The sequence below is a fragment of the Atta colombica genome, unplaced genomic scaffold (genome assembly GCF_001594045.1).
Source record: "Atta colombica isolate Treedump-2 unplaced genomic scaffold, Acol1.0 scaffold166, whole genome shotgun sequence".
Taxonomy (NCBI): Eukaryota; Metazoa; Arthropoda; class Insecta; order Hymenoptera; family Formicidae; genus Atta; species Atta colombica.
In genome coordinates, this window is record NW_017259257.1 from 80,791 (window position 1) to 91,967 (window position 11,177).

At 34.5% G+C, this 11,177-nt stretch overlaps 2 protein-coding genes across 3 annotated transcripts in view; both read right to left on the reverse strand.

The window, feature by feature from the left end:
- Positions 1-147: 147 nt before the first annotated feature.
- On the reverse strand, positions 148-3,909 carry LOC108686248 (golgin subfamily A member 6-like protein 22). Of its 2 annotated transcripts, none has more exons than XM_018191454.1 (4): positions 3,821-3,909; positions 3,364-3,531; positions 535-3,183; positions 148-349 (listed from the first exon to the last, which is right to left on the reverse strand). In XM_018191454.1, exons 2-4 carry the CDS (start codon positions 3,525-3,527, stop codon positions 310-312), a joined length of 2,853 nt encoding a protein of 950 aa, XP_018046943.1. In that variant the 5' UTR covers positions 3,528-3,531; positions 3,821-3,909; the 3' UTR covers positions 148-309. The 2 variants fall into 2 exon arrangements, with proteins under 2 accessions (XP_018046943.1, XP_018046942.1); XM_018191453.1 differs by having other exon boundaries at positions 148-352.
- A 3,250-nt stretch (positions 3,910-7,159) lies between these two features.
- Positions 7,160-11,177, reverse strand: part of LOC108686249 (MOXD1 homolog 1) — a 19,380-nt gene continuing 15,362 nt past the window's right edge. The window contains exons 3-10 of the mRNA XM_018191455.1: positions 10,648-10,821; positions 10,314-10,397; positions 9,708-9,891; positions 9,161-9,426; positions 8,626-9,044; positions 8,183-8,367; positions 7,917-8,047; positions 7,160-7,539 (exon numbers count right to left, since the gene is read on the reverse strand). Coding sequence (XP_018046944.1) covers positions 7,396-7,539; positions 7,917-8,047; positions 8,183-8,367; positions 8,626-9,044; positions 9,161-9,426; positions 9,708-9,891; positions 10,314-10,397; positions 10,648-10,821 — 1,587 coding nt within the window. The 3' untranslated portion in view covers positions 7,160-7,395. The remainder of the gene's footprint in view (positions 7,540-7,916; positions 8,048-8,182; positions 8,368-8,625; positions 9,045-9,160; positions 9,427-9,707; positions 9,892-10,313; positions 10,398-10,647; positions 10,822-11,177) is intronic.

Sequence of the window (11,177 nt, forward strand, 5' to 3'; positions counted from 1 at the left end):
TGTGTGTGTGTGTAATTTTTTAAATAGTAAAAAATATTGAAAGGTTTTTCAAAAAATTATTTCAAGATATTTAATTACGACTGCAACTATTTTATTTTCGCACAAAATATATCTTCTTAGATATACACATTTCTACAGGACATGAGCTGTACATTAATCTACATTAATCTACATTCTGATTATTGTTATACATTACACATATTGCAACCTAATATCTTAATTCATAAAATAATAAGATCGATAGAAGCAGAGGTCCAAAGGATAGCGATTTTCAGTGCCATTGTTCACAGTAGCCGATTACATTTTATTTTACCAAATTATGAAGCGCTGGATATGTTGAATTATGTTGCTGCTGTAAAAAACATATGTTACGAATTCTATTTTGTTTATATTATTTTTAAAATTACTTTTTTTATTACTGATAATCTACTTTGAGAATTATAGCTTTTTATAGCCTATGCTAAATTATAAGAAAATTGTAACACTTGTTTATAGCTTGCGCTCTAAGGAATTCTAATAATTTTAATAGCTTACCCAAGGGAAGATTTTTTTCCATTATAGAGGGAAAATCCATAAACAGTACATAATGCCACGATAAAAGCTTGCCTCATAAGATCATAAGCCATAGGATACTTGAAAAATTCGTAGCCCTTTATTGAGTTAGGAATGATTTTTGCTCTAACTTTTACATTTCTTTCAATGCGTGCGTCCTCCAAGTTTCGTTCCCATTTTGCAAATAATCGTTCATTATCCACAGTTCTAGTAAATGTCCTCTCAGCAGACATTCTTCGTTGTTCGCGATTTTGTTCAGGTACATGGATGACTCGGCGAAGAGAAGAGACTCGCGATGAGTCTTCGATGTTCCTCGCTGATCTCTGACGCAAGTGTTTGATGGACTCTCTTTCATAAAACTCAACAGGTCGATTCTTGACTGATTGAATTCGACGCTCTGCGAAACGTCTGATTTCGCGTCGCGTTTCTGATGAACGTAATGCCTGATTCTCGAGAGATGCTGTTTTAGAATTTGTTTTGCGCTCCATTGGAAGCATTGAATTTCGCAATTCGGAGTTCCGTTCCACGTGATCCTGCATCCTTGATTTTTCATTCGATCTTGAGTTGTCACTGATTTTTCGTTCTGAAGACCTTCGAGAATCAAGAATAGATCGCTTTTCCAGGATTCTTCCGCGAGAGACTCGCGATTCCAAGCTTCGTTCCGAACGTCGGTCTGCTAGCCTGGATCCTTCGCGTGATTTCAAATTGTCGATCCTTCGTTCTAAAGATCTTCGAGAGTCGAAAGATCGCTTTTCTAAAATTCTTCCACGAGAAACTCGTGCTTCTGGACTCTGTCCTGAACGTTGATCTAGTCTAAATTCTTCACGCGATTTAGAATTATCGCCGATTCTTCCTTCCGAAGATCTTCGAGAATTAAGAATAGATCGCTTTTCTAAGATTCTTCCGCGAGAAACTCGTGTTTCCAGGCTTCGTTCCGAACGATCTGCTAATCTGGATCCTTCACGCGATTTCAAGCTGTCGTCGATTCTTCGTTCCGACGATCTTCGCGAATCGAGATGTGCTGAATCCAAAGTGATTCGTCGCTCCAAAATTCGCCTTTCCGGAATTCTTCTTTCAGACACATGTCGTTCAGCCTCGCGTGATCTCTGAGGAACGATCCTTTGTTCTTCACGTGATCGGTACAAACGATTCGTCTTTTCTCGCTGTTCCTGAGTTGAACCACGTCGTTCTGTTGTCGCAGTATCGCGCGATCTATGATTGTAATCTCTGGAATCTCTGATCTTCGCGATTTCCCGACGATCTACCGAATTGCGATCGACTAAACGAGAGGATCGTGCAAATCTTTCTCTTCGTTCCCGATTCGCGATTTCTTCGACGTTATAACGTGACTGTGTCATTCTATAATTCTCCCTGATAGCTGTGTTTTCACGTCGGCTTGCGATCCTTTGTGAGCGATTGATCCTTTCTCGACGCAAATTTTCGGATGAAGCTCGCGACATTCGATCGACAGATTTTCGATCGCCAAAACGATTCTGATGTCCCGCTATTTCGCGACGTTCCATAGATCGGTCCAATGATCTACGTTCGGAGGACAATCTGCGTTCCTCGGATTTCTCGGTGTTGGATTCAACCGATCTAACTCGTCTGCTAAGAATTTTGCGATTGAAATTGTTGACATCTGAACGTTCCATCGATCGAGACAATGTTCGACGATCGTCAGATTTAACAAGATTTCCCCGAGAATTCCTGGCAATCGACAATTCAAATCTACGTTCTTGATTAGCAACGCGATCGAGAAGAGCTTGGCGATTTTCCAGAGATCGTTCGCGGTTTCGGCGATCTATATTATTATTGCGATCGATATCTCCTCGTGCGAATCTTGCTGATTTCAGGAGATTTTTGTTATCCTCTCGACGATCCGATCGTTCCACGTCTCGATGTTCGATTGACATGCGACGCTCGACAGATCTACGTTCACGTATCTCGGATCGGTAATTCGGAACACGATTTCGCGTCAGATCTCGATGTTCGCGACGACCAGAGACTAGGACTTCACGAGATTCTTGCCGATTGATTCGTCGTTCTGGGAGTGATTGACGGTCGCGATAATCGCTCGTACGACGTTGAAGATTCAAAGAGTCTCGCCGATCCACTGATCGATCGCGATTTTGTTGTCGCGCGATTTCATTAAACTCCCGCTGTTCTATGGATCGGCGATTTTCAAGCCGGGAATTTGCAGAATCAGTCAAACGTCGTTCGAAATTTTGTTTGGTAGAACGGCGACCGGTTGCTCGATTAGACAAATCCCGCACTCGAGAGACTCGAGTGGTGAGATCGAATGAATTTCTGGCGTCGCGGGATTGCGCGATTCTAAATCGGGATTCTCGAACACGATTAATGGATTCGTCGTTGGATATGCGACTCGTCGATCTTGAAAGTCTCTCGACTGTCCTCAGATCTCGATTTCTAGACAATCGCTCTCTGGTTTCCTGCAAACCACTTCTAGACAAACGATCCAGACTCAATGATCGAGGAAATACGGACTTTCGAGACATAGGTGCTTCAAATTCAGATTTCATTTGATGATTATTAATCGCCGGTTTCGTAACTTTTTCTTGTTCGGCAATCGGGATTTTGACGAAAGGATTCAAGTTCGGACAGGCGTCCACTCTAAAAATAATATTCGTCTATAATCTTTTTTTCAACAAGCAATTTTTAAAAAAGTGTATAAAATTCTTAGGAAAATTAAAAATATTGTAATAAAAAAAAACATTTAGGAATTTAAAAAACATAATGCGTAATTCAAGAAGCATTTACGATTTTAAGCAAGGAAAAGAGTTAATTTCGTACTCGTGGGGAGCTCGATGCGTGAGTTCAGGACCTGCGAGACTACCAGCATGTCCTTCCCTATCCCTGGATACCAATCCTAACGTTAGACACGCCAACGATACTATCAGAAGTCCGATGTACTGCCAAGATCGCACGGGTAGCACTACATGACGAGTACGCCGCATCTTGCTGCAAAATATTATAATTCGTTCTTAATTAGAGAGAGCAATTCTACCCCCATTGTTCATATCAAGTTAATCGAATCGAGTCTGAAATAATTAAAAACCAAAAACGAATCAAAAACAATATTAGTTTCGGAAAGAAAATTAAAATTATTTTTTTCGTATACTTGGCAATATCTTTTTCTTATTTTTCTGTTTAACAATGTCTCTCATTGAAATTTGGAGTGAAACTTTTCGCGACGGATTTTGTAACTCAAGAATATCGCGGTGTCTCGTAACAATAAGAAGTATCATACCTGAAGAACTATGAGCTGTCGCGATCAAAGCTTCGAGAGATATTTCGAACGGCTCTTCAAGTCTTCCCGCAAGAAGTGCTTCACGTTGGTGCTCCAGAAAGCTGCTGATGCCGGACGTCCCGAGGGAGCGGCTTTTATACTCGCAGGAATCGCCTCGTAATTTGATAAAAGCGCAATTCGCCGCTTATCAGTGGCGGCCACATGGTGCCCCATACGCCAACGCAACAAGATCGCCGTGAACAAAGCACGGATGGGCAATGTTGCGAGCGAAAAGATTGGAAAACCACGATGCATTCGGTTTAACCAGTTGGAAAATTACGAACTGGGTTGTCTATGGGGCGGAGGTCGTGCGTGGGTATCCTTTAAAACCGTGTCGAAGCTTAATTCCAAAGGATTGAAATCGCACTCGGATAAGATCATTAAGCGAAATCTATTTCAGTCCAATAAATTCAATTATTTGAGAGACGTATGAATGGTACGAAAATATATAGTAGTTAAGTAATTAATTATATCTGTTTTAAAATTAATATTAAATCTGCTACAGTTTGTAAAATTTCTGTAATTCAACTTTTCTGTAAATCTTAATTACTTCGTCGTTTGTATGATATTTGATGTGATATAAATTTGAGTAGCTTTGTCAATATTTAATTCATCATGAAGATCTAGATGTGTCTAAAAATAATAAAAGTAATAAAAAATAGTAGATTAATATTTAAGAAGTATAATATAGAAGAAAATTGAATTTTAGAATGTAAATTCCCGGTTTTTCATGCATAAATATGTATAAATATGTATAAACATTCATAAATGTACAATTGTATAATTATGTATAATTATATATGAAATATGTCATACATGTTCATACATCCCTCTTTCTTTTATAAAATTATTTTTTCATGTAATAGAAATAATAATAGTAATGTAAAAACATAAAAAATAATTATAGGGATAATTTTCGCATTGTTCATTTTAGAAAAAAAACAAGTTTGAAAAAAATTGCTCATATATTACAATTATGTATAATTTTATATATAATTATTTATTCATTTATTCATTCGATAGCACAACATCCCAAGACGGAGCAGATTACATCTCATGAGATTTTCGTAACAATGGATTTTTTCCGGAATTTTTTGTTAAATTAATTAATTTCCAACCTCCAGCCTGAGGGATTCCTACATATATACATTGATATATCAGACCTAGTTTAATGCCGGATTTGAGCGCTAAGTGATCAAAGATCTTTTAATCATCAGATGGAATCATTTTCGGCTCTGCACGTTTCTGACGTAGAATACGAGGCATGTGTATCGAAAAATATCCTGTAGTGTTGCGCGATGTTAAGAGAGATAAATTTCATTAGAGCAGAGTCAATGAAGAGGTTTCACAATTTGTTTGTGTCCTGGTTCAATACTCCACATACGCGATTTTTCCTATGTTATTTAAGGAGTTGAAAATTACTCCATCTAATGATTAAGAGATCTTTGATCACTAGCGCCGTTCATATCTGGCGTTAAACTATAGGTCTTATATATTTGCCGACATAATTGGAACAGAAGGTACTGTTCGTTGCCTGGAAGATAATTTGAATATGGATTTGTTATTCCCAACAGCTCTCTTCTAAACAAGGTCAAGTTTTGCCACATGTTAGTGCTGTTGGAAATAATAGATCCACTCAAATTTCTATTCTTCCAATCTATCTTTTGACACCGCGCGATACCACAGGATATTTTTTTATACACGCGCTATGTTTTACGTCATATTGTATAGACCTACGACTAGGAATTCAATCTGTCATCCTTTAATGATGTATCTGGAAAATCAGCCTTACTCACAAATTTTTGTTACCCTGCTAAAAAATTTTTCTACTATCGGCGTCGCGTAGTTTCATTCAATTACTGACGGAATCATAATTAAGGACACATTCATTTATGCATATGTTTTAATAGGATTTTAAATGTTTATTTATTATCTGATTTTGTGACATTATTTTTGCCTTCATTTTTTTATTTTCGAATTATGCTTAAAATTGCTAAGACAATTAAAATTTCAATAATTAATTGTTATTAATAGTGCAAAGGATTACAAGAAATAACTCTACACCTATCCAGTGAACGAAGGGTTCTCTCAAAATATTAAATAAATAATACTTCTATAATAATATAATGGAAATAAAATGCTAATTGTTAAAAACAGCCTAAATTTACGCGTTTTCTTCAGCATTGAAATACCATCTCTTGACAATGAATTGTATTTGCCTTATAATAATAATTCTTTCATTTATTACATGCGTAATTTAATACCAAATCCTCTCGTAATCATAATAATAGTAAGGATCTTTAATTAGCATTTTATTTGATCCCTTCATATTTATTGCCGCTATTTTTTCCTTTTATAAGACATATATACCTGTTATTATAATAACTAATATCATTATGAACGTACTTTGCAACATAGAATGTTTAATACCTTATGAGAGATAGGACCTTTGCTTTCTCTAACATCAAAAAATTCAAATATTTTTGGATGTCTTTTGTGTTACAATTATGACAAATTTATTTCCAGTATAATATAAAAGATATTTAACGATATTTTTTTTTCTTCAAACTTGATTTTTTCTAAAACAAATAGTATAAAAATTAGTCTTTTAATTATTTTTTATGTTTTCACATTACTATTATTATTCTATTAAAACTAAAAAATAATTTTACGAAAGAAAGAAGAATGTATGAACATATATAGACATATTTCATATATGATTATGCATATCTATGTTTATAAATATTTATGTATTTTTATTCATATTTACATACATGTTTATGAATATTCATGCATAAAAAATTTTTTACCAGATTTTTAATCAAATTCTAAATTAATTACCTAATATTAGTAGAGATTTAATTATTTGTGTTGATAAATCTATTTTGACAATAAAATTTCGATTAATTATCTATAAAAATTAATTTAGGAAACCTAATATTTTGAGAGAAACTTTTAAAATTATTTATGGTTCAAAAATGGGACACAAGAAGAAAATGTTTTTTTTTCATTTATTCGAGGATTTAAAAGAATTATTTTCTAAATTCTCTGTGCTATCTGGCAATATATAATAATTTATGTTCTTTATTAGATGGAAAGAAGATGAGATAAAAATATATCAACAAAAATACTTTGGAGAAAATATTTACAAACGTTTATTTTTACACAACACACGCATTACAAAATAGTAAAACGCCTTATAAATATGCATAATTAGTAATTACGTATTTACACATTATATTATATTATGTATTCTATATTTATATCTATTTATACATATATTGTTCTTAGTGTGCCGGATCGACAAAAACTTTAGGAATATCTTGACTTGTTTCAAGCGGTCGGTGCTCGTTCGGGCGCTCGCCTTATAAGATAAAATTACTTAAATTAATAAATTAATCAGGTTTATCTTGCAAATTTGAAAATATGCAGAAGACATTCACGGAAACCCTGTATTTATATTCGCGTTAATTAACAATGCGAAATGCGTTTATCACGTCGCCTTTGACTGTCGTTAATTGTTCATTTGAGGCTTCTTATAATATAGCGATCGATGCGATGACTATAATGACCAGGTTTATCCAACGGATGTAGAAAACTTTGGAGGAGCCAGACTTAAGTTCGCAAGTGTTTATTTCCGGTAATGCCGTGTAATTCGGGAAGTTCAGAATATTTGGCCGCTTAAATAGTTAATAAAAAAAATTAATATAAATTTATGATAAATAACAACACAAAATTAATAAATTTAATCTATGTCAAAATTATTAGGTAACTACAAAAATAGTTTTGTAGCTTCAAGAATAAATCAAATATAAGTAAAATTGCTTACATGAATCTTTGTAGTTGTTAGTACGTAAATAATATTTATAAGTTCATTCCAATTGTTTGCGAATTATATCTTATTGCCTCATAAATGTATTTACGGACTAACAATCTCGAAGGCGTATATAAGCATTTTATTTCTTGCTCATTATTTGATTTATCTGGTAACATTTTCCAATATTTATATTCTTCTTGGAAAAGTTTAATTAAAAATATTATATTTGAGAGATTTTACCAGTACTAATTGGTCGTCCCTCTTTCTGCAGAATGTCATATGTTCGCCATGATACAAATTATATTCTACAGGTTTCGCTAACAAATCATCTTTCCACTGCATTAGCATCATATGTTCGGCAAAAGTACGACCTGAAAATTTAAGAAAATATTAACGGGGAAATATTCTTTTATTGTTGGAAATATTCTTTTTGAGACAAAAGATTTTATATTTATCGTTTTAGTTATTTAATTTTTATACGACATTATTATTCTTATCATATATACCTCGAAATTCTATGGGATCCTCAATGATGAGTCGCGTGAAGATGTTATCGTCCTCACTCTCTTCTATGTGATCTTTCATCGCTATTAATGCAGACTTAGCTTCTTTAATGATAGTCTCATCAATCTCATCAGTTGATTTCGAATGACTAGGAAGCTGTTTGGTTGAAGGCGAAATCAATTCAGACCTAGAATTTTTTATGAACGAAGTATTTAAATCAGATGACAAGATTAATCTATATATTTAATTTAAAATTTTCTAAATCCACCTATTTTTTTTTCTTTTTTCTTAATTAAAGAAGATAAAAATTAATATTTCATGAAAGAATTGACACAGATAATGGCACAAATTAAATTAAGGATTTTCGTGATAATTAATACTTAAACTTATGTGTTTTATATAAGATGGTAACTACTTTATAATTATTCTGCGTGAAAAAACTTACCCATTCGTTAGGAATAGTGTTTCCAAGTAATCCATCGTCATTCCCCGGAAGTTTGTTACAGCCAGAATCTTGAAAAGATGCTTAACGGGCGTCATACTGTAACAGGCGGCAAGAGGTGTTTTGGGATAATAAACAGCGAATGCTAGACACATTTCCTGGGTAACTGCGTAGCCCCCAAAAGTTGGTTTCTTCCTATCCAGAGTACCGTAAATGCATTCCGCGGCTAACTCATCTCCAGGCAATACTTTCACTTCTTTTTCCAGAGTATAAGACTGCTGGTAGTCGAAATCGTAGTGATTGTCCTGGACTATCCTCGGCAGCTCTTTACCTTTTCGAATGTGCTTCAGACCGAGACGTCGACCAGCCAAGTGCGAATGCAAGACAACCGATACGATGTTGATACCATCTTCAGGAAACATCTGAAACAACGTTTGAGATTATTTTTATTTCTTCTACAAATTCTATTTTATACTTATTGCTATATGTGAATGATTTATATCGTATGAAATTTAATATCGTATAATTCTTCAATTACTGTCTGAGTACACGCTGAAGTACAATATCCGACAGTTGCGTACTCCTTTCGCTGCGGAGGTATTAGATGAAGAGGGCTCACTGCCACGCCGGTCACCAGAATACCAGCTTCCTGAGGACGAAGCTTCTCAGTCAAATGAAGTCTTACGCCGCTGCTGTCATTCACGTTTTTTAACATCGGATTATTATAGTGGACTTCCAGCATATAATACGAGTTCTCGCTTTGTTCCGCTATTGGTATACCAACATGTTCTGGCATCCATTCCCCTGCACAACAAGACGATTCTATTATGCTGTTTGTATTGTAAAATTAAAGAAAATCTATAAGTATATCGCTCTTTGTGTACATTATTCAGAGATTTTCATTAAAAATGAAACGAATTTAAATTGATTTATCGGTTTTATTTTAAGTTTTATTTAAGTTTTAAACTTTTTGAGACTGTAAAATTTTGTACAAATTTTTCTTTGCCGAAGAGACTTCATGAAAGAGTCTATTATTATTGTAACTGAACAATTATCTGTGTCTGCACTTTGTAGATAATTTATACCTTTACTGCCACGAGCCCAAGCGAGGATGGGTTGCAAACACGAGTTCCATTCCTTTGGCACTGCTGAAATATAGCAATGATTGCCGGCCATTCTGGTATATTTGCCGAGCATTGGCGATGTGCACTCGTACAAAATTATATGATGAACCAAATCCTCGTTGCCCTTCTCTATGAGTGGTGTATACTGAAACGCATAGATAATGTATGAACGCAAGCCTAAACTCGCTGTACCTTAGATTATCAGGCAAACCTTTTGCGCGGGATATATATCTCGGATCTTTAGTTCGGGAAGATTACGTTCGTAGAAACTTGAAAGATTATTGACATGAAAGATCTGGGACCATCTTAGGTAGGGCCCTGGGAACAATTGTGATCATTTTTCCCGCGATCATATTGATAGTCGGTAAACGTTTCATGCGCAGTGACATCATTCTGAGTCTTTTTTTTTATTCTAACGACGCGCGTCTATCCCGTGCGACGTCCGGCATGAATGACCGTGATTCGTGAAGCACATACGAATAAAGCCCAACCTTTGCATTCCATCACAGCATCGAGACTTATCCTCAAGTTTGCATTTACTCGAGATATAATTTGTTGTGTACTTACCCCTATCATGTGATGTTTCTTGTTCAGGGAGGGTTTGAAGATCTTGCACCAATAGACAGTATTCGTGGTATTGGTTACTTCAAACTGTTAGACAGAAACATCATTAAGCCTCAATTTATTAAAATGTGTGCAAAAAACAAGGGATAATTCGGATTTAAACTAAATTTGATCGTAAAGATTTTAAAATAAAACTATTTATCCACAATATTCATCCATTTTTGTTTTTCATTTTAAATAGTGAACAGATAATTATCTAAACCGCAGTAATTATCTCAACTTGTTAAATGAGAATAAAAATATCGAGAGGAAGGGGTGTCTTATTTTTTTTTTTTACCCGAGTTAACTTCACATCCCAGTGTCGTATATCACTATTTTCTTGCGGTGGCGAATGTGCCGCAGCTGTCTTTAGCCTCAGAGTCTTACCGCCTCTTGTCTGTCCATGCCATACTGCTGTGTTTAATATGGGATCTTCTTTATGCAGAGCCCACAATACTTTGATGGTGTCGCTCTAAAATCGCACGAATTTTTCTAATTAAAGCCTAAAAAACCCTAATAAAATTATTGATATTGTTTTAAAAATATTCTTAAATTATACAACTTTTTGTACTGCAAAAAAACTCAAGTGTGTAAAAAATTACTTCAATATATGTATGTGTGATTAGTTTTCTGTAAACATAACATACTGTACAAACATGAATATGCACATTTAAAGCTGCAGTATTATATCAATTTTACACGGAAAACTACATATAAATAAAATACATACATATATTAAAGTCACTTTTTATTTTTTTTAATTTTATATTATTTCAGTAAATAAAGATATATATATATATATACGTTTGCTTGATGATTATATTTCTT